The sequence below is a fragment of the Salvia splendens genome, chromosome 20 (assembly GCF_004379255.2).
Source record: "Salvia splendens isolate huo1 chromosome 20, SspV2, whole genome shotgun sequence".
In the NCBI taxonomy this organism is placed as follows: Eukaryota; Viridiplantae; Streptophyta; class Magnoliopsida; order Lamiales; family Lamiaceae; genus Salvia; species Salvia splendens.
Window position 1 is genome coordinate 25616160 of NC_056051.1, and position 24240 is coordinate 25640399.

General features: G+C 35.8%; 2 protein-coding genes across 3 annotated transcripts; both read left to right on the forward strand.

The window, feature by feature from the left end:
• The first annotated feature begins 11023 nt into the window (after positions 1-11023).
• On the forward strand, positions 11024-17800 carry LOC121782712 (protein FAM135B-like). 2 transcript variants are annotated; one of them, XM_042180662.1, is made up of 16 exons: positions 11024-11220; positions 11992-12454; positions 12566-12651; positions 13099-13253; positions 13495-13559; positions 13724-13918; positions 14266-14320; positions 14698-14901; positions 14994-15124; positions 15221-15410; positions 15525-15584; positions 15680-15931; positions 16084-16342; positions 16418-16623; positions 16724-16774; positions 17186-17800. In XM_042180662.1, exons 2-16 carry the CDS (start codon positions 12198-12200, stop codon positions 17474-17476), a joined length of 2457 nt encoding a protein of 818 aa, XP_042036596.1. In that variant the 5' UTR covers positions 11024-11220; positions 11992-12197; the 3' UTR covers positions 17477-17800. The 2 variants fall into 2 exon arrangements, with proteins under 2 accessions (XP_042036596.1, XP_042036594.1); XM_042180660.1 differs by having other exon boundaries at positions 11997-12454.
• A 4547-nt stretch (positions 17801-22347) lies between these two features.
• Positions 22348-24077, forward strand: LOC121780689 (transcription factor MYB1R1-like). Its single transcript, XM_042178321.1, has 3 exons — positions 22348-22644; positions 23101-23309; positions 23482-24077. The coding sequence occupies exons 1-3, from the start codon at positions 22398-22400 to the stop codon at positions 23857-23859; spliced, it is 834 nt and encodes a 277-aa protein (XP_042034255.1). The 5' UTR covers positions 22348-22397; the 3' UTR covers positions 23860-24077.
• Positions 24078-24240: the final 163 nt, after the last annotated feature.

The window sequence follows — 24240 nt, forward strand, 5'->3', positions numbered from 1 at the left end:
TAGCCCCTAAGCTTATTAAAGCCTTAGGGGAAACAAGAAACGTGTGTCAAACATCATAACACAGCACATCTTGTTCGTATGCATTGCAGTTCACAAATTGTGCATTATATAGTCAATTATATCCATTACTCGTTACCATGAGAAGATTACATACATGTCTACGTACTATACCCTAGCCCCTAAGCTTATTAAACCCTTAGGGGAAACAAGAAACGTGTGTCAAACATCATAACACAGCACATCTTGTTCGTATGCATTGCAGTTCACATATTGTGCATTATATAGGCAATTATATGCATTACTCGTGACCATGCGGTGCATTATTCGTAGCGGTTTCCAGCCATTATTAGATTACTATTGTACCCTCATAATGCACAAAATAGGACAAATAATGCAACACAGGATTAATTACCCAATGTTGATCTTGAATGTCCATTTCTCTAATCTAATGGCTGATATTAAGAAGGAAAAAGGAGGAAATATAGGAAAAGGAAATGAATACATCCCTATATATATATATGTATATATATATATATATATATATATAGGGGAGTGATCAAGATATAACTAATTTTAAGTGTATAACTAGAGAACAAATCTCAGCCGCACATCTTAATACTCTAAATTAATCCTATGGCTTAGCTATTTTTACATGTTTTATACAAAAAGTAATTAATAAGGGTATTTTTGAAAACTAAATTCAACTTCATCCGGCTCCTTCAAATTTCCAACTCCAATTTCAGAAATGGGGTTTCTATTCAATGCTCCCTCTGTGCTCGGAATCTCTCCGTAACTCTCTCTCTCTCTCACACACACACGCACTCTAAAATTTCTTAAAATTCAAACAATTACATGCGGATGATTAAGTACAATTTGAATTATCTCTCTGTAATTTCTCAAAATTGAATCAGTTACCTGAGGATTATCACATGCAATTTGTTATTGTATTGGATGATATTGGATGTTGAAAAGTGTGCTCGTGACATGAAAGCAAACATCGAAGGTTCTAATGCTCAGATGCCGTTGGATGTAATGCGTAGGAAGAAGGAAACATGTGGTGGATTCACTTTTGAATTTGAAATAGACGGAGACGAAGAGGCAGGCCCAAGTGCGGCGCTTGCTCATGAGGCGGAGCAGCAGCGCCGTGAAATTGGAAAGCTCCAGCAGCGGGGGAGCTCTGGCGGAGGAGTTCGCCATGGATTGATTGTTGAATTGGAATTGAGGTTTACTTTTGGGGAGGGTTTTGTTTGTAGCTTGGAATGGTGCCTTTTTCTTTTTTGTGTTTCTCTTTTTGGTTTGTGTTTTTTATGCATTAATATGTAATTGTTTGGTAGTCTGATACGAATTCAATCAATTCTAAATTCTAATCAATGTACTTAGATTGGTTGTATACATGCGGGAATCAGTTCCACCAATTCATAGTAGTACCATTTTAAATAAAACACATCACTATAAGAATGATTTTACTTCACTGTTGTTTACAAAACACATCACTCTTAGTATGATTTTACTTCACTGTTGTTTACAAAACACATCACTCTTAGTATGATTTTACTTCACTCTTGTTTACAAAACACATCACTCTTATTCTGATTTTACTTCACTCTTGTTCACAAAACACATCACTCTTATTCTGATTTTACTTCACTCTTGTTCACAAAACACATCACTCTTATTATGATTTTACTTCACTCTTGTTCACAAAACACATCACTCTTACTCTGATTTTACTTCACTCTTGTTCACAAAACACATCACTCTTACTCTGATTTTACTTCACTCTTGTTCACAAAACACATCACCCTTACTGTGATTTTACTTCACTCTTGTTCACAAAGCACATCACTCTTACTGTGATTTTACTTCACTCTTGTTCACAAAACACATCACTCTTATTCTGATTTTACTTTACTCTTGTTCACAAAACACATCACTCTTATTCGGATTTTACTTCACTCTTGTTCACAAAACACTTCACTCTTATTCGGATTTTACTTCACTCTTGTTCACAAAGCACTTCACTCTTATTCGGATTTTACTTCACTCTTGTTCACAAATCACATCACTCTTATTCTGATTTTACTTCACTCTTGTTCACAAAACACATCACTCTTATTCGGATTTTACTTCACTCTTGTTTACAAAACACTTCACTCTTATTCGGATTTTACTTCACTCTTGTTCACAAAGCACTTCACTCTTATTCGGATTTTACTTCACTCTTGTTTACAAAACACTTCACTCTTATTCGGATTTTACTTCACTCTTGTTCACAAAGCACTTCACTCTTATTCGGATTTTACTTCACTCTTATTCTCATTTTACTTCACTCTTGTTTACAAAACACATCACTCTTAGCATGATTTTACTTCACTCTTGTTTACAAAACACATCACTCTTAGCATGATTTTACTTCACTCTTGTTTACAAAACACATCACTCTTATTATGATTTTACTTCACTCTTGTTTACAAAACACATCACTCTTAGCATGATTTTATTCACTCTTGTTTACAAAACACATCACTCTTATTAATAAATTTATCATTCAAATTTACAAAAATAAATATATGCAACAAGATGAAACGGTGCAACGACGTGTTTACATTCACTTGTCACTTTATAATACTAATATTTCATCACAATAGTAAAATTAAAAAATAAACCAGAAAACACGGCAATAAATGATTCAAATACAATACACTCCATCACCATTAGCGGTGCTCCTCCTCCTCGTCTCCGGCAAGCACATCACAAACATCGCCACCCCCAAACACGCCATAAGACAAAAACACGTTCTTCCTCCCCTCCGCCACTAGCAGCGCCGCCGAGTTCCTCATTGACTTCGGAAACAACTCAATTGTATAAATCAAGACGATGTCGAAGGTCGTGTAGGCGCAGAAAAAGGAAAGCAGCTCCAAAACTATCTCCGAAGACAACACAGAAACTCGAAGTGGTCTCGCCGGTTCCGGTGGTCTCCGAATATCAAATTATGATTTGTAGTCATTTGTTTGACGAAGCAGTAGATGATGTTGACGACTTGAATGCGGTTTAATCGGCGACGGCGACGGCGACGGCGAATGCAGTTTAATCGACGCTTTTACGATGCTAAACAGAGAGGAGAAGAGAAGACGACGAGATGCGGCGGTTTACAAATGAAATCAATTCACGCACCTAACATGATTTTGGATTTAATTCGATGTTCAATGACAATAATACCCCTGACTTGTTTTTTTGGAGTAAATTTATGATTGAGGGAGCTCAAATCTCATTACATTCAAAAATTAATATTAGCCCTTGATTTTTTTGATCTTGTGGCTATTATTTGTTATCTAGTTATTTGGTTAAGGGATGTTTGCCATAGATCACTACCCTATATATATATATATATATATATATATATATATATATATATATTGAGTCCGGAATGTCGTGAAAACATAGTCTAATATGTATGATTTTTAATCTTGACCGTCATTTTTTTCTCATCCAATGAATAAAATATGTAGAGTTCTAGGTTCTACACTTAAGAATGGTTCTATCTTTAACGCAACCATATATATATATATATATATATATATATATATATATATATAGATTAAAAGACAATATATTTCCTGATATGAAAGACAATGTATTAATTAAGTAGTTCATTGAAGTATTACTTAAACGGCTTTGCTAGATGATCAAGTACCATGATTGATGATTGTGTCAATTGATTACGATACAAGGAAGATATATATCTCCTTGAGTTTCCAAGACACCTAATTTCAATTATATAATTAATGTTAGTAATAAACTGGGTTGCTTTACATTGAATGAATAATTAAAAGAGTAAAGGCCAAAACTAGTCTCATGGTCATTTTACAATTTTAGTCATAAACTTTATCTTTTAAATTTTTGCATCCTGAACCTTTCAAATCGGATCACAATTGGTCCACCGTTTACAATTCCGTTAATATTATAACAGTCAACGGGTTTAACCCAATTTTGACCGATTAAAACTCTTAATTATGATTTTTAAGTCACTTTATATATCATTAATTATTATTCTATTTATTACTCTTAATAAAACAAAACAAATATATTAACAATAAATATACACTTTCTCTAACGCAACAAATTGAAATATATTTTGAAATTGAATCGTCTTCTAACTGAAATATAATAAAATAAAACAAATATATTTTGAAAATAATCTGTCATCTAACAAATTGAAATTAAAATAACAAATTGAAATTAAAACAAAATCTTTCTCTAACACTTTGCCAGAAAATGAATTGTGTTCTCCCTCTCCCCTCTCCCCTCTCCCTCCCGCGACGTTTAACCCTCCATCTCCCTCCCCCTCACTTTGATCGCCGGCGAATCCCAATCCTGGACGAGGGATTAGAGTAGTTCTCGACGAAGCCTTGTACTTGACTAACCCTTCGGCAATGATTCCACACCATCGTCTTCTTCAATTGGTTCGATTGGTGAGCACCACTTGAAAAAAGTGCACTCTTTTTTCTAACAAACAAAGTAGAGCTTCCCCCTTGTAGGTTTGTCATGTCTTTTGACGATACGAAGTGAAGCAAGTTTCTTGCAATTGCAAGACTCGTATCGGAATCGCATGTCAAATCGACTGCCGCCACTCTTTTAGCGGACCCTTTGCTGAAAGTTGAACGCTCCATACTATGGTTTGAGAGAAAGAGGAAGGAAGAAGATGAAAGATGAGAGGAAGGAAAGGAAGAGGAAGGAAGAAGATGAAAGATGAGAGGAAGGAAGAAGATGAAAGAAAAGGAGTAAACGCGATGTGAGGAAGATGAAATAAGAACCCTAATCTATTATATATTTTCTGATTTTAAATGAATATAATTAGGGAATTAATTAAGGAGTAAAAAATCAGAATTAAAAGTCTAATTTGGTCAAAATCGGGATTAAACCCGTTGACCTTTAGTTTTTAACGGAATTGTAAACGGAGGACCAATTGTGATCCGATTTGAAATGTTCAGGGTGCAAAAATTCAAAAGATAAAGTTTAGGATAAAAATTGTAAAATGGTCATATGTTCAGGACCAATTTTGGCCTTTACTCTAATTAAAATGACGAGTCTCACATTTATAGGAGACTTCTTTAGCTAAATAAGATACAAATATATGAACTAGATCTCAATTTGAGTCTCATTATTTCCCTAAAAAAATAGGATAGATAGTAGAGATAAAGAGTATAATTCCGTTACTTTTTATTAAAACGGAAAATGAGAGTGAGACTTGGCCTGCTATAATAGTACCCCAACATTAAAACATACTACTATTTCATTAATTGTATTTAAATATTCTATAAGGTTAATAGCCATTTAAATTATGAAATTTGATCAAATTGTGGTCCATCCCACATTTTCTGCTTTATTATTGCCTCTTTGATTAAGAAAATTTGGACCTATATGTTTGTGTTGGTGCCCACTATATACTTTGGTCTCCATTTGTTTAGTAGCATCTTAATCTTCCAATTACAACCATAGTAATTTAGGCGTAGCTGTGAAATAGTAATACTAACAAACAACTCACACCTATTTTATACTCATATTTGTATTGTTTGTGTCATAACTTTATTTGAATTTTGCTTGACATTACTGATTGAATTAAATTTTGAGTTTATATTGAACAACGGCTGAGCGGTGGTGGCGGTGGCGGTGGCAGGTCCGGGTGGAGTGGTGGCAATGGCTTGAGATCATTTTGAGAAAAAATTATCCATAACTGTAACACTAGAAGATAATTAAAATCAGTTAATAAAAAATAAAGAGAATTTACCTAGGGTAAAAATTTATTATTACTTCAAATAAAAATTCAAAAAAAAGAAAATAATAAAACATTACTATTACTCTATATATGGCATTTGCATGTAGTTTGTACATTTGAACTATTATTCATTTGTATTTATCAAGATTTTGTATTTATCAAGATTTTGTATTTAGCGGCACACTCTTCGCAGATAAATATGGAGTAAATTATAAAGCTATTAAAATTAGGTATAGGCACGTAGAATCAAATTTAGAAATCACTTAATCATTGAACTAAGTAATAAATTTGCTTCGAAGAAAAAAAAGCAACATCTTTGTTAATAGATATAATTAGAGGATGATTGATATAAACAGAGTAATTAAAAGCAACATCTATGTTAATAGATATACTCTACTCTTAGATTCATTTTATATATGAATTGAAACATCAAAAGTGAACAAGTGGAGAATATATACGAAAATAATAAAATTATATATTTATTCTTATATTGCAAAGATTTTTATTTAATGATAGTAAATTATTTTTAATTTAAACTTACAGCATGGAAAAAAAGTAAACAAGGGAAAAATAAAAAATAAAAAAACAATTTATTTTATTTATTTATTTTAGATTGCAAAAATAATTATTTAATAATCTCAAATTACATTTTTTTTATATAATTTTATGGTAAAGTAATAAAGCAATAAAAATAAGTAAACTAAAAAAAATTAAATGGGAAATCTACGATTCGATTATGTAGAAGGGAAGTTGAACACAAACAAGGAATAATGTATAAATAAATGGCAAATCTGCAATGCAAATGATGAATTACGAATAGAAACATAGATCTCTCCTTAAAGCACAGTCAAATCAAGAAAAAGCCATATGTACTATTGCATTTTTACATGTTGAAGCTAAATACGTATAGTACATATATAGAAATTACAGAAATTGTTAGACCTTAACTTGACTTCGCCTAAATAAAATTAAATGTTGTGCATCAACATGATTAAAGTTAAAAGTTCAATTTACTCTCTAACGTCCATCAAACACAAGAAGTTCTTTGTGACCATCATAAAACTTGATGACAAAGTACAATAAAATTGAATCGTACCCCACTTATTAAATTAAATCCATAAATTTGTAGTATGCACCCCACTTATATCAAAAATATTAGTTTGGGAACCAGTAAAAAAATCCGTGGTCAAGTATTGCAGATATTCACGAGATGTGCAAGCAATCAGGAAAATCAAGAAGATATTGAATCTCTTCCGTAGAAAAGCATGATTTAGGTTCAATTAACCAAAAATATGTTTTAATTCAAGTTATGAGCATAATACATGTGATATTTGCGATAATAGAATTTGTCTAAATAATCTTCTAAATAGATCTATTCTTTAATTTGTGTGCTTCCGCTGCATACCCCAACAGTTGTTTATCCTAAGCACATGCTGTGATATCAAAGCTGCGTATTCATACATATATTATAATGCATAATGTGAATATCGTCCAAGAAGAAACAAATGTTATTAATTGGTTTGGCAAAGATACTCCCAACTTGTCAAGCTAAGCCAATGCAACTAACCCCACAGTAGGGGTGGGCCGGTATGGTATACCGTACCGAGAATGCCACACTGCATACTGTACCGAAAACTGCAGTATGATAAAACATCATACCGATACCATACTGAATTTTCGATATACCACAATCCGGTATACCGAAAATTTGGTATGGTTAATTTTTGATACCGTTATTGCGGTATAACGCATTTTTACAATATACCGAAATACCGTTATGCAAATAAAATACACAATATTTAAAAGTAGGATTTTCGAAGATTTTTTCTATTAATTCTATTCTATATATAAATATAATGTAATATATATAATATTTCAACATATACTGATTTTTCGATATGTACCGAGGATTCAGTATACCACAATATACCAAATCTACAGTGTATACCTAATATTCGGTATATCACTGTATACTGCGGTATAGGAAGATTAAACACCGTTACCTACCGAAAGATTTCGGTATGGTATCGTACCATACCGAAAATTGCGGTATACTGAAAAATTGGTATTTTCGATATTTTTTCAGTACGGTAAGTGTGGTATTTCGGTATTCTTTTCCCACCCCTACCCCACACACTAAGCTGCACCGTCACCATTATGCGAATACCGACACTGTCCGGAGTCGTCTCGCGATCCTGTCCCGTGAACAACTCCAACAAGATCTAATCAAATATATTTGGAAAAAATGGCTAAGACAACTAGTGATTTGATTTGATTTGATTTGATTTTATGTATTCTGTTGTTTTGAATTAAATGTAATATTGGGATTTTAGTTACATAATTTAAGATTTTCAATAAAATGGGCAGTAATTTTTAGGATTTTAAATAAATTGTTACAAGATACTCCATAAGAAATTGAGAAACATAAAAACAATTATGTGATATAACTAATTTTCATCATTATTTATTGGATTGACCGCATGTTAATCTTATCGGTAGCAACCCGATTAACCTGTTGGACTAGCCCGAAACCCGAGCTTTCAAGATTAGGGCTGAACTTTTACAACCCGAAAGAATTCACAACCCGATTAGCCCGCCCCCGATTGACCCGTAACCCGATGGGCCGGCCCAATTGACATCCCTATAGGCCAACGTTATGTCCACTCAACAACTTTCCCTCATAAATCAACTTTAGCAAAAATTAAGTTCGATCTAAATATACTCAATGAGCTAAAAAATTCTATAATTAATTTTTTAAAATTGATTATATACAGATTCACAATACTTAAGAGATAATTATTTTAAATCTTATATTCTCTTTCGATCTCATAAAATTATTGAATAAATTAAAATTCCTTCCATAAAATTCGAAACATTAATAGATACTATCCCCGTCCCACAATAAGTGTCACATTTTGTCATTTCGGTCCGTTCCACAATAAGAGTCAAATTTCGCTTTTAGTCTTTTATCATGCATGGTAAGTAGACCTCACATTCCACCAACCAATTCTACTCACATTTTATTATAAAACTAGTATATATAAGTAGGACCCATAATCGACTAACTTATTCAATTCACTTTTCTTTACCTTTCTTAAAATCTGTGCTCACACTGAATATGAAACTTAAGACCATCCACAACGGGACTCGCCGGCGTCTCGCGTCTCGTCTCAGCGAGACGAGACCCCGGCGAGACGCGTTGCAGCCTCCATCTCGTCCCGTCTCGTCGCGCGTCTCGTCGCGCGACTCGTCTCGCCGAGCCAGGAGACGAGCTGGCTCGCCACGCGCCTCGGCGACGTGGCGCAGCCCGGCGTCGTGCGTGACGCCCACTCGCCGGCCCGCGAGTGGGCGTCGTCACGTGCTGACGCAATAAATATTTTTTTTTTAAAAAAATCGAATTTAAATAAAAAAAAAAAAATTTGTAACGGTATTATTACCGTTTTTTTGTTTTTTTTTATATTTTTTTTGTTTTTTATTAAATTTTTTACTCTATAAATACTCCTAAACCCATCCTCATTTACACACAACTACACATCTATTCTTCATATCATCTAAATTTTCTCTCAAATTTTCGCTGAAATTTTCATAACCCAACTCAAGATGTCCGGCGACGGCGAGGGCAACTATGGCGGCTCCGGCTCCGGCGGGTGGGATCTCAACTCATTCGGCGATTGGGAGAACATGATCAACACATTGGGCGGTGGAGGTTCGTCAACGCCGGGGACCCAGGGTTCGGCGACGCCGGGGGGGTACCAACCACCCAATTTTGACCTTGATGCATATGTTCGTCCCAACGTCCCGCGGTTTTCGCAGGGATTATCCCAGATCCGGGAGGATTTTCCAGTTGATCCCACGCCGGGAGTAGGCCGAGGCGGTGGAGGTGGCCGAGGCGGTGGAGGTGGCCGAGGCAGTGTACAACCCCAGACGGGCGAGGACGAGGAGGAAGAAGAGGAAGAGGATCTTGGCCGACATCCGTACAACAACCTCGAAACGATGGCGGTGTACAACGCCTGGATCACGGTCTCGTACGATCCCATCGTCGGGAATCAACAAACCCGGAAGTGTTTCTGGGAAAAGGTTGTCGAGGTCTACCACCAAATAAAGCCGAACCGCTCCCGCAAGCGCACAGTTAAAATGATCCGCTGTCACTTTGACCGAGTCGACCGACAGGTCAAAAAATTCTGCGGCATCTACTCGGCGGAAGAGGCGCGCTACCAAAGCGGCGCCACGGCCACCGACATTTTGACGTCCGCTTTGCGCGCCTACTACCAGGACGAGGGACATCAATTCAGATTTGTTGATGTTTGGCGCGCCGTCAAGGACGAGGAACGATGGGCCGGCGGTTTCCGCTCCAGCTCGGGCTCAAACTCGAAGCGCACGAAGCATACGGCGAGTGGCCAATACTCGTCTAGTGCTGGTGCGTCTGGTGGTGACACTGCTGAAGGCATCAGCCAACATGATGCTGAATCCCAGGAGTTTGCGGGTACGGTCGGCGATGCAGGAGGATCCGCGAGTACGCGCCGTCGGCCGCAAGGGACGAAGGCGGCGAAAGCGGCTAGAGCAAGGAAGGGCCGAGGCGAATCAAGCCAGCCGGCCTCAGGATCGGGCTCGCGAGGAGGCTCGGACACACTTATGGTGGCGTACATGACCGCCACAATGGCGGACACTTCCCGCTTCTCGCACTCCCAATACGCGGCCTGGTGGAACGGAATTGTGCATATGGCAGCACAACTTGGCCTTCCGACTCCCCCTCAACCTCGACCGCCTCCGGAGGATGATTAGCCCTTCCGATTAATTTTTTTTTATTTTGTGTGTTTTTTTTATTTTGTGTGTTTTTTTTATTTTGTGTGTTTTTTTATTTTGTGTGTTTTTTAATTTTGTTTTAATTTTAATAAAGTGTGTTTGTTTAAATTGAATTGGGTTTTAAAAAAAATTATAAATTAAATTGAATGAATAGTAATTAAGAGACGGTATAGAGACGGTTAAGAGACGGAGCGTTGCAGCCTCCGTCTCTTAGTTAAGAGATGGAGGAAAAAAGGACAGTGGGGCCCTCAAATAGTGCTCAAATAGTAGTTAAGAGACGGTTTAAGAGACGGTATAGAGACAGCGTTGTGGATGGCCTAATGTTTGACAGAGGTAGTAATTATGATTCTTGAACTAATAATTATGGGTTTTATTTTAACAATTTCCTATAAATTTGTCTACCAAATATACCCTTTGAAAAGAGTGACAAAGAGGAAAATTACAAGAAATGCCAGTTGTCAATTTCCCTTGAAGTTAACTGAGCTGCCAAAACACGACCTTTACTTCATAATACTCTGTTTCTGTCTCCCCACGCGCCGCCGCCGTCTCCGCCGCGATCAAAGCTCCCTCTCTCTTTCAACTACTGCTAATCCTCCGGCCGATTCAGGCCGGATTAAGGTGAACGGAGGCCTCGTTCCCAGGTTTGCCAACTCATTAGCTAAACCCTGTTGTTAAGATTACTGGATTCAACTGCAATGCATCGAAATGTTTTTCTAATTGGTTGTATCATCTATCTGGAATTCAATTTTTACTCTGATTATTTTGTTTATTACTTAAATTTGCTGTTGTGTGTGGCAACTTGGATATGCTGAATATCTAATTCTGAGTTTAATTGAGTTTCAGTAGTATGCAAATGTAGGTTTGGGACTTGTTAACAATTTGATGTTAGTTAAAGTTGTGATCTTTGCCAAATCCTTATTTGCTTGAATATAGAGTGATGCTGGATTTTTTTCATAGCTACTGATGTCAAAATGCTAGCTTTCTAGCCTGCTTTCGTCGGTCTGCTGTTTGTCGTGGGAGGATTTAATGTAGTAATTTCTTTCGTCTGAAAATTTAGTAGGAATTTAGAACCTTTTTTTAATTATGATTGGTTCAAGCTCTAGAAGATTAAAAAAATGTCTTTAATGTTATGAGAAGACGCGTTGAGTAATTAAAGATTGACTGGCCAATTGATTTCCAAAATATTTACTTGAGATTGTGTCAATAGTTTCGGGAATAAGATGCTCACAATATTTGTTCAAAGACAACTCAATTGCCAAGGGGAAATGTATATCTTTTTACTATGTTGTTAGTAACAAGTTTAGAAAACTCGTACATCAAGTCTCTCGTTGCTGCTCTGTCATTCTCACAGTTCAAGTATTCTGAAGTCTTTATTTTGTTACGATTTTAGTGATGAAGTCTTTGTATCATAGTGCAGAAGATCTCTGGTGAAGGGGCTGGTTTTTAGAGTCTGATATATAGTAGGAAAAAGGTTTTCAGTCCTTTTCCCAGACAAGAAGTTTCTTTTATGGAGATGCTATAAACTTGTTTTACTGAAAGAATCTAAACCAATGAAGAATCGTGTTTGGATTTGAGGAACTAGAGGGATGCTAACTTCTACTGGGGAAGTATATCATAAATGTCAGTTTTACTTCAGCATTTCAAATGGATGATCAATGGTTTCGATAAATCATCATCAATGAGTCCTAGGAGGTTGAATGGTCCTGATGCCATGCCCTTACATCAGCCAAAGTTTGTTCAGCCCCATAAGTCTCCATTGGATCCTATCAATGTCAAACATAACAGCGACACAGTTCAATTGCCTATTTTAGGGGCTATACATAAGATTTCCATTTACATCCACCGATTTCACAACCTTGACTTGTTTCAGCAAGGGTGAGTTCAGTTTAGCTTAAATTTATATTCATTACTGAACTTTTTTCACATGCTTAGCAGTATTTAAGAAATTCCATTTGTTTTTATTCGTTTAATTTTATGGATTCTTAGATGGTATCAACTCAAGATTACGATTAGGTGGGAGAATGATGATTCTGGCTCCTTCGGAACGCCAGCAAGAGTTGTTCAATATGAAGGTAACTGTCCTAGCTTTAGTTTACTGGTAGATCTCCTGGCTTCTAAGCTAATCTGTGGCTCTGCAATATTTAATTTTGCAAATTTTCTTACGTTCTCTGTAATATGAGCTCGGGTGTAGAATGACTTCCAGATTCTAATGTTCTCCCCTCTCATGAACTTGAAGTTAGAATTAGGCACTGAAGGTTCAACCCCCATGACTCTAGTGTGTACTAACATGTTTGTGTTATTTGTTTCAAAACTCTCTAAGACAAGGCATGGATTTCTCTGTCTACTTTGTTGACTTGGTTTCGCTTAACAAAATTACTATATTAGACGATAGACATGTTATTCTGTGGGTTGACTCAGGATTGAATGCTGAAAAACATTGGTACCATACTTAATGGATTTACTTCTCTTTCACTTTTCTGAAAGCTGTAAGGATTGATATAGTTTTTCTATCTGTGTAGCACCTGATTTGGGTTCTGATGATAAATATGGTGTCTGGAGAATTGATGACACTGACCATAGCTTTTCAACTCAACCTTTTCGAATCAGATATGCAAGACAGGATATTCTGTTGGCAATGATGATCTCTTTCAACTTATCTCTCAGTAAACTTGAGGTAATATTCAATTTTATATGTTTGTTTTTCTGGGGGGAGGGTTGGGGGGGTTTTGTGCACAGGACATGTGCAATCCATGTGTACAAATTTATCTAGGAATACACACACTATAGGTTGTGCAGGACACTGTCTTATAGCAGAACACCATATTTTCTTCTGTGTGGTTTAATTTTTCACTTTCCACATTTATAGTGTTTGTATTGTAGTTTATGTAGCATTTGAATTTTTGTTTCATTTCCAGGATCCTTCAACCTCTGCTGTTATTGTGAAGTTTGAGCTGTTGTATGCTCCTGTTTTGGAGAACAGGTTAACTGATCTAATCCACTTTGAATTTATTTCTCGTGAAATGACAGAAACAACTCTGGTTTCCTCTCTATTGAATGTTTTAGTGAGTGGAGTTAATCAGCAATAAACCAACATGTTGAGCACTATTTCAACTTGACCTGAGTCATTTGAATCTACTACTATAGGTATAATGTCGATTCTTGTTTGGATACATCCCCTGCTGCAGTCCATGAATTTCGGCTACCCCCTAAAGCTCTTTTAGGGTTGCATGCCTACTGTCCAGTTCATTTTGATGCATTTCACGCTGTATTAGTTGATGCAAGTGTACATGCCAGCCTTCTGAAAAGTGAGGTTCACAGTCCCTCGCTGAAGGTACCCAGGTTTGTTTCCTTTCTTTATATCTCATTAGTTGCTCAGAACTGTTGCTGTTTTATTGCCGTATGCTTTTTAGTTTTGGTAGCTTGTTGCATTGACCACGTATGATGTACCTAGGTGGGCTTGAACCATAATCCTAGGCATTGTCTTCATATTTATATGCTACACTGCTTGCAAAGCCTTGATACTTTAGGAGTTGAAATGTAATATAAGTAATGGAAAAAGATTGGGGGGGGGGACCGGAGAAATATAATGTTGAACATAGTAGAAAGATGATGCTTTAATTCTCATTTTCTTTTGCGGAATTCTTTTGAATACTCTGTTGAAGTAACAATAGCTTCTGTTTTCCCAGTGATTCTACAGATGACAAACGTGACCTTGCTGTGGAGCACAACAAATCAAAACAAGTTTGTGTTCTCATTATATTTCATTATAGATGCAACTTATATAAGGCTACCGTATCTCTTTCTGTTATTACGCTTGCATGTGCTCTGTTACTTTTTCTAGAGCCTGGCTATTCAATGACCCAATCCAAATATCAAGCCTCCAAATATTGTGAACATAATTCTCATGTTGAAAATTGAAATCATAGTATTCTGAGTTATCATCTTAATTAGTGATCCAAATGAACTTCTACTGATTAATCTCATGTGTCGTTGCGTAGACACCTTTGACATGTTCATCTCTTTTAGCAAATTGGATGGTCTAGTGGAACTTTTCAAGTCCATTATTCTCTTCCACTTGTCATTTCTTAATGTTCTTGCTATGTTTTCTTATGAAACAGGTCATGCTTTTGAAAGCATTATCAAGTGCTCACGACATACTTCTAGAAGAGCTACAAAAGCTCAGCAAGGCTATTGACGTACCAATTGAAATGGAAGATATTTCTTCTAGCATATTATTCGGTTTCACTCAAAGATCTGATCAGGACTCGGCAGATGCTGAAGTTCCAGTCCAAATTTCAAGCAAACCCCTAAATGTTTCACAGGTTTGTCAGGGATTTCAGGCTATGAACTTTTTTTATCACTATTACAGACCTTTTTATCTCAACCTAATCTTTTGCTATATTCCTTTTTGTAGAAACAAAATGGTAAAGTTGATTTTCAGCATGATTTCCTCTATTCGTTCTCTGAAGAAAAGCTGGCCAAGTCATTCGATTTGATCTGCAATCAAGTGAATCACTTGTGGAGCACGTTTTTAAATTTCCACAGGTTTGTCTTCCCAGTTAACTTGTTTCGATTAATTACTAAGCATCTTTCCACTCGTGGAACAATTGTAATTACAAAATATTTTTGTGGGCATTTCAGGGCTAATGCGAAGAAGATTCTTGAATCTCTTTGCAACCAGTGGGCTGTCGATCGCAAAGCTGAATGGTCAATCTGGATGGTTTACACTAAGGCTGAGATGCCACATCAGTATATAAGCAGCGTAGTGGATGACACCACCATCCGTGGATTACGTGGTCGAGGATCCTCACTGCGGAAGTTAACCGGCGATGTAATTTTATCATCATAATGACTTCCTTATCATTTTCAGTATTTTCTTTACACAAGTCAGTTGGTGTTGATTTAATATTATTTTTTTTCACTTTTTTTGGGATACACTCTATAGCCTGCTCAGACTGCTGCTATGAGGGCGGAGCTCCATAGGCGAAGTATCGCACAAATGAGGGTTAGCTTTCTTTACAATTGTGGTATTATTTCACTCATTGGTTGGAGATTCGAGCAAAAATACAAAGATTTTTTGAATGTTTCGTGCAACTGCAGATCAATAATCGTTCTATTCAAGACTTGTATATGTTTGGAGATCCATCACGCATCCCCATCGTAATTGTAGAGCGAGCTGTCAATGCACCTCTTTCTTCAACCAAAGGAATTTTTTCTTTCAATCAGCTGGACCCGAAATATACGAATGGCTTGGTTGCTGGAGTTGACTCTCTTCCCTCAAACAAGCTATCTGGCACCATTCGTCAAACTGGCCGTGTTCTCAAGATTGTAGTTTTTGTCCATGGATTCCAGGTGGTGCTCGTAATATACAGCTTCACTTGTTAATTTACCACTGCGAAATGCAACATTGCGTTCATATGCTTTGTCGCCATGGCTTCTCTAAAACGACACTATTGGTGTGTAGTTGCCACTTATTGATTGCAATAGTTTCATTCAATGTGCAGGGCCATCACCTGGACTTACGTCTCGTCCGAAACCAATGGCTTCTAATAGACCCGAAGGCAGAATTTCTTATGTCGGAAGTTAACGAAGACAAAACATCTGGAGACTTTAGAGAAATGGGCCAGAGGCTAGCAAAGGAAGTCGTATCTTTCGTGAAAAAGAAAATGGATAAGGCGTCTAGATCCGGGAACTTGAGAACGATCAAGCTTAGCTTCGTTGGACATTCCATCGGAAACATCATTCTGAGAACTGCACTTACAGGTTTAGACTCTAAAAGCTCAAAGAAACCTTCCTCAGTTGACTTGTCCGTTGCTAATTTTCGTATCCTCCATGCAGAGACTATTATGGAACCATATCTGAGATTCCTGCACACGTATCTCTCGGTATCTGGCCCACATCTTGGTTATCTTTACAGTTCGAACTCGTTGTTTAATGGCGGTTTGTGGCTCCTGAAGAAGCTCAAAGGCACACAGTGCATTCATCAGCTGACTTTCACAGATGATCCTGATCTACAAAATACTTTCTTATACAAACTGTGCAAGGTAAAACTTAAAAAGTCTCTCTGTCATTTTACGATATAGAATTCACGCTAGTTTTACGAGCTTACTAATGATCTTTTCTAAAATCATAAAAAATTTTCAGGAGAAAACGTTGGAGCATTTCAAAAACATCATCTTGTTATCTTCACCTCAGGTAGTGTGCCTTCTTTGTTGGTTGATTTTTTTTCCCGGATTTGTTCTTCCTTTCAACTTATTGGTAAAATCGGGTTAATTTCTTCGAAATATATGAACTTTGCCACAGTTATGCACAATGACTTCCAAATCTTGTTCTCAGATACACACTTTTTCACTGGTTGCAATTTTCTCCTGATTTCACTTTCTGGCGAGAAATGTAAAACGACATCGTTGGTAGACAAAACTACGCTGTTTTGTATGCGTGATAGTTCCAAGAAAACGAAATTAGGAGAAAAATGCAAATGTGAAGTTTGTGTATTTGAGAAAAAACCGAAATTTGGGCAAAGGTTCGCTTTATCGAAACCAAGAACGACCACTGTTGAACTAACCTGTTGCAATAATAACACAGCTTTCATGATATAATTCTCAGGATGGCTACGTTCCACATCATTCCGCGAGGATCGAAATGTGTCCTGCATCGTCAGGAGACTACTCAAAAAAAGGCAAGCTTTTCCTCGAGATGCTAAACGAATACCTGGACCAGATACGGGCACCTTCCTCCGAGCACCGTGTGTTGCTGCGCTGCGATGTCAATTTCGACATCTCCCTGCAGGGAAGAAGCCTGAACACCTTGATCGGCCGTGCTGCTCACATCGAGTTCCTCGAGACGGACATCTTCGCCAAATTCATAATGTGGTCCTTCCCGGACTTGTTCCGTTGATTTGCAACCGGCTTGCCAATAAATCTCTCCTCCTGAATACAGCGTCTCAGGCACCGCCTGAGCTGTATTCAGCGCCATCCGACCTCCGATTTTTTGCACGCGAGGGGCCAAGTGTCACCGAATCTTGGGGATGGCGTGGTGCGGATGACCTACGACGCGACGACGCTGCCCTCCATTGCAGTGTAAATTAGTTTCTGGAATGCATATTCAGTTAGAGACCCCTCAGAGATGTATCTTTTGTTAATTTAGCATGTTCAATTAAAGCCTAAAATTGTACCATAAACTTAGTTAATAGTTAATTTAAAGCTTCGTTGCAGAGATGAAGATGATCTGTATTACTAGTTGGTTGATGATGTGCAGTTATAGAGGCTAAAACCATTTATATTACTAATGGAGAAGGGAAGGGGCCATCCCTAAATTTCTAATCACTCCTAAAGATTGAAGATTACTTATTTAATTAATTTCCAACAAATCATCAAATCCTCCATTATTTTGTTTCTCTAAGACAACGTTGTCAGCTTACAATTAGTGTATTTATTTATTTAATAGTATTTGTTATCACTTGCCTCAGACCAATAGTCACCTAGATTAATTTATATTTACTGTACCACATTGGCTGTTGTGCCTAGAATCATTTCATATGTAGTCATGTTATTAGGTTGCCTTAATTCTAAATTGAGTAAAGGTCAATTTTGGTTCTGAACATATGACAAAAATACGAATTTGATATAAAACATTTACTTTTTGAGAAATAGGTTCATAACAAATGAAAATGTTGTTGAAGTAGTCCTTTTTAACGGTTCCGTAAAAAAATTAACGGTCAACGCTAATTGCATAGTGGCATGACCGTTAGTTTTTTGACAGAACCGTAAAAAAAGACCACTCGGACAAAGATTTCATTTGTCGTGGACCTGTTTTTTCAAAAAGTGAATGTTTTGGACCAAATTCATACTTTGGTCATTTGTTTAGGACCAAAATTGATCTTCAGTCTTCTAAATTAATGTCAAAATATGTAATTCATGGAGTATATTCTACTGTGCGTGTAAAGATTGAGGATATCAATTAATAATATCGACTGTCGATATGTAGCATCATTCTATTAGGCCATCCACAATAGAAATAGCCCAGTAATAGCCCAGCCATAGCCTAGCCACTGCCACATCATCAGCACTAAAAATCCTCCTGCCACATCATCAAAACAAGCAAATAGCCCAGCAATAGCCCAACCATAGCCTAGCCACATACTATCCACATCACTATTAACAAATATATACAAAATGCAATAATTAACAATAACGCAATATACGAAATTTAATTTACGAGACATATACGGGAAAATTCACTAATATTAATAAAATTTAAAAAGTACATAATTAAAAAAATTTACATAATTAAAAAAATTTACATTAATTAAATTTACAAATGAAAATTTAAAATAACATTACAACTTAAAGTTAAAAAATAAAAAAAAGACATAATTAAAATCTTAAAAAAATAAAAATAACATAATTTAAAATACAATTTTATAGAAAATCATTGAATGAGATTGTCCCACATCGAAAGTGGAACATAAAACATTCAAGGATATCTCTCTATAAAAGAGAAACATCCTTGAATGAGATTATCCCACATCGAAAGTGGAACATAAAACATTCAAGGATATCTCTTTATAAAAGAGAAACATCCTTGAATGAGTTTGTCCCACATCGAAAGTGGAACATAAAACATTCATGGATATCTCTCTATAAAAGATAAACATCATTGAATGAGTTTGTCTCACATCGAAAGTGGAACATAAAACATTCAAGGATGTCTCTATAAAATAGAGGCAACCAAGAATGAGTTTGTCCCACATCGAAAGTGGAACATAAAACATTCAAGGATGTCTCTATAAAAGAGAGACAACCAAGAATGAGTTTCATAAATTCGCAAGCCCATTAAATATATATGGGCTATTACGAATTTCTAGTATAAATTTATTTATAAAAATTGATTTTTATATATAGAAAACAATTTTTATAAATAAATAATATTTTTTTATATTTGATTTTTTTTAAAAATTCGAATTTCAAAAATTCGAATTTAAAAAAAAATCGCGCTGGGCGATCCGGGCGCTGCAATAGCGCCGAGCGGATCGCCCAGCGCACCGCCCAGCGCCACGAAACCGCCCAGCGCTGCGCGGTTTCTCTCTCCAATCGTCCGCTGGGCGACTGCAATAGACCGCCCAGCGAACCGCCCAGCGCCGGCGCTCGGCTGGGCGGTCACTGGGCGCCTATTGTGGATGGCCTTAATTAACCTCGAGCAAATAGTTAGATAATGCAAGCTATTTGCTTTTACTTAGCAAATTCAAGATAATATGAGTAATTTAGTAATTCTACTGTCCACTACTAGTAATCTTGACAGTGAATGATAATACTAACTTTAGTTAAAAATTGAAAAATTACAATAAATAGAGAGAAACAATTGTCGATGTAATATTAATAGAGTAAGATAAATATGCCAGAAAATGACTATTGATGAGGGACCAAAACAATCTTATAATTATGATTAATTGATTTGGTTACCCATATTTTGGTGTTTTTTTAAAAGTATTAGAATGCAAATTCAATAGTACTATAATATTAGCAATTTGGTAGATATTAGTAGTTGCATTTGACAAAAAAAAGTTCTGTATATTTCGAAGCAATAATTGATTACACTATTTCGATAATGGCGACACTACACCATCATGAAGGACTATAAAATTATTAAATATTTATATGGTACTTTCTTGATTTTCATAAAGAAATTAATCCTTAAAGCTTAGTGTTTGTCTTTGAGCTTTAGCATATTAATTCTCACATTCCAATTTCAAATTCTGTACTACCTTAATACTAGTAGTAATAAATTAGTACTTTGTCTATTCTTTCAAACAGCTGGCAAAATAATAAAGAAACTTGACTTCCTTGGTCATTTTATACTTTATAATATAAAATGTCAAATATGGAAAAATATAAATTTAATAAATTAAATACTCCTAACACTTTTCTATAAATAGAAGAATATCAGAAATATTGGATGACTTATTTGACGCAGATAAGCACTCCTACTAAAAGTAGATCGAATTTTGATGATTTAGTTATTTTTTAATTCAAATTAATAATAATTACAAATTTACAATATATTTGTATATAGTGTTTCTGTCATTGATAAAAGAATAAAATTTAAAAGTTGAGTCACGCTAGACCGTGCACTTGTTTAAAAGATGAAATCACAATCATAATATAATGACTAAAATTCTACCAATACATTAACATTAAATCATATTACATGAACATTATTCGATAAAATAACTAAAATATCTTATATATACATTACATAAAAAAAACCCTTTCAATTTAATGTGCCAAAAATCTAAGAATATTGTGTTTTGAGTACTCATATTTGATCTTTAAATAATTTTGACAGCTTATGTTTAGCTGCTGCCAAATAAAATCATAACAAAACATAAAAAAGGCGATTTTATCCATAACGATCATTTTTTATGATAATGCTATTTGTATATATCCGAATTGACCCAAATATTTATATCTATCAAGTTATTTCATTCGTATTCATTTTTCATATGTCCCAAAATTAAATGAATTATTTTCCTTTTAACAAAAACTAACTTTTTTAATATGTCCCACTTTATTAGTATTTTTTGTTCTTATTATTTTATTATATTTTCTTTTTTATTCTTTCGGCAAATAACTCAAATAAATATCATATTTTTTTTATTTATATCTCATATTTTATAAAAAAAATTTCTCCAGTTAACTCGTCAAATTCAATTTTCTTGAAACTTGTATGAAAAGAAATATCTCGATTAGTTTTGAGACGGGTGATTTTTTTTACCAGTACTACACAATGAGTGATGGATTCGTAGTTGACTTCAGTCAAATTTGTTGCTATATGGCTAATTCCACTAGGATATTCTTCACAAAAAAACCATTAGGATAAAGTGATTAATACTATATTCCCAAATTAACGATATTTATGGGATAATAGTTCACAGATTTGACTATTTAAATCACCACACAATCACGAAATAAATGGAAAATAATTATTGGCATGCTTCAAAATATACCTCCCAAATTAATCCATCTGCATTTTATTTTGAGACATCCTATAATGAATGAGTCAAATCTCCTTCCGCAAAAATCTACTCCACCTTTTTAATCAATCCTCCATCCATAAGTAAATGTCCATATACAATACTGATTTTAAGAAATTATTTAATTTTACAAAAAAAATAATTTGAAAAAATTAGTGGAATATAAATCCTATTTTTATTTAAAATAAAATGTGAGTGAAATAAGTTAATTAAATGTAGGGATCACTTACTAAATATAATAAAAGTAAAATGAGATATTTATTAATGGACGGAGGAAAAAAATAAAATGAGACATTATAACGGAGAGAGTATAATTTTCGTGTCAAACAGATGAATAGTCCTGTGTGACATACTGATATTATTTGTTTTAATTAATTTAACCTTAACACAATAATCTTGTTATTTAAATTAAAGTTGTATATATTCAATCAATTTGTTTTTGATAATCTCAAATCTTGTTAATTCGGATAAACCAAATCAGAATAAAATGATATTTTTGTTAATAATCTCAATAATCTTACTCGACAGTTAGCTTTCCTTATCTTAATCGCTGCTAATTATATTTATGGATTTAATCCATCATTATCTCCTAATATAAGCCATTTGGTAATATCCATAATTTCCACTAATTAATCAACTAAATAAATTAAATTCCAGCAACACATTGTACGGCCTCCACGTTTTCAAAAAGGCCCTTTTTTCATCTCAGTATAAAAGCGAGTTTTCCACCTTTCTTTCTTCATCAACTTTACCTTTTCTCTTTGCGAAATTCGTCGGAAAATTCAGATGTCGATCTCCGGAGATTCTCCGGCTACCACCACGAGCGGCGTTGGCGAGATCATGCTGTTCGGTGTGAGAGTGAAGGTCGATCCGATGAGGAAGAGCGTGAGTATGAATAACCTCTCCGAATACGAGCAGGTTAGTAACACAAGCAAGCCGGAGAAGGCGAAGGAGCGCGGCGGAGCTGCCGGATACGCCTCCGCGGATGACGCAGCGCCTCAGCCGACTGGAGGTAGCGGCGATCGTAAGCGAGGTTAGATATCTGAGTATTTCTAGTATTTTTTTGTTACTGCGAATTTCAGTGTCGTTTTGATTTAGGTTATTAATGTTATGATCGTGAAATTTGAGTTGTTAATTAGCTTAATTTCAGTTCCGTTTTGATTTAGGTCATTTAATGGTATGATCGTGAAGCTTTTGAGCTGCTAATTCAGCTTAATACTTTTTTAATTTGTTTTTTGTTATCTGATTTCTGAAGAATAATTTCATGTAGACTGTGTAGTTTACTTGCTTGTGAAATATTCTTCAAATGTATGGAATCAATTCCGTTCACGAAAAGAAATCGAAAAAACAAGTAACAAAATTAGGATGTGAGTATTCAATACGAAGATAGGTTTCATTTGTGGTTTGTGGATTGTGGATTGTGGATTGATTTGATTAATGAAGCTCTGTCTCACAATTGAATCGGTGTGGATTTGATTTCATTATTCAGGAACTCCATGGACAGAGGAAGAGCACAAGCGCTTCCTCGTTGGATTGCAGAAGGTTGGGAAAGGAGATTGGAGAGGAATATCTAAGAATTATGTGAAGACTCGTACGCCGACTCAGGTTGCTAGTCACGCTCAGAAGTACTTCATCCGCCGGAGCAACCTCAATTGCCGGCGCAGGCGTACCAGCCTCTTCGACATCACCACTGACTCGGTAGATCACCTAACTAATAGCTCTTGTGTTAATTGTGTTTGCTTCATAATTGTTCTTGCTGGTTTATGAATCTGATTGAACATTCAAGGATTTAAATTTCTGATTGAAAGTATGTTTATGTTCACTAATGATATAATCTGATTGAAGAATATGTTGTCCTGTTTCGAACTAGGTTGCTGCAATGCCAATGAAAGAGGCCAGAAACCGGCAACAGATCCCGGCTCAGCCCGTTGCACGGCCACCCTCTGTGCCTCGGCCATTGACATCCAATGCCAATCTATTCTCAACCATGAATGGTCCTGTTCTAGTACCAATGCAAGGTGGGAATCCATCACAAAACTGTCAAAATTTCTTAGCAAACAGCTCATCAGCCATGTTTGTTCATCGTCTCTCTCCGCCTCCGACCTCGGCCCTGGCTGAGCTGAGCTTGAACCAGCAAGTTCCTCCCGAGCCATCCCCATTGTCACTGCAGCTGTCCCTGTCCACGGGTTCATCGTTCCCGGTGACACCAAGCTACAAAAAGGGTGATGGCATTGTTAGTGTTGCTTGAGGAAGAATAGTTTGGGAAGAGAATAAGGACCATGGTGGAATAGGGCACATTCTTAAGATAAATAGAGAAACATTGATTAAGAAATAGATTGCTCAACTAGCTTTCGACTATTAATCCCTTCTATCTATGCTGGAAATATATTTTATGTCTTGTACCTGCCCTTTTTATGCTACTGATATTTACAGTAAGTTTTTTGCTTTGCTTTTCTCCTTTTTTTAGTGGGTTTTTATTGAATACAAGTAGTAAGTGGAGTACTAAATATCATTTCATTTGTTTACTTCTTTTTTGGGATGTACTTCCTTCGTTCACCAACAAATATCGCATAGTTCACCAGCTCAAATTTTTAGAAATGCTCAACTTTTATAAAGAAAAATAAATTGA

Coding starts and splice junctions, on each gene's coding strand:
- LOC121782712 (XM_042180662.1), top strand. CDS start 12,198: ATGTCAGTTTTACTTCAGCATTTCAAATGGATGATCAATGGTTTCGAT. Junction 14,321..14,697: donor AGCACAACAAATCAAAACAA/GTTTGTGTTCTC, acceptor CTTATGAAACAG/GTCATGCTTTTGAAAGCATT. Junction 15,125..15,220: donor ACGTTTTTAAATTTCCACAG/GTTTGTCTTCCC, acceptor TGGGCATTTCAG/GGCTAATGCGAAGAAGATTC.
- LOC121780689 (XM_042178321.1), top strand. CDS start 22,398: ATGTCGATCTCCGGAGATTCTCCGGCTACCACCACGAGCGGCGTTGGC. Junction 22,645..23,100: donor TAGCGGCGATCGTAAGCGAG/GTTAGATATCTG, acceptor TTCATTATTCAG/GAACTCCATGGACAGAGGAA. Junction 23,310..23,481: donor TCGACATCACCACTGACTCG/GTAGATCACCTA, acceptor GTTTCGAACTAG/GTTGCTGCAATGCCAATGAA.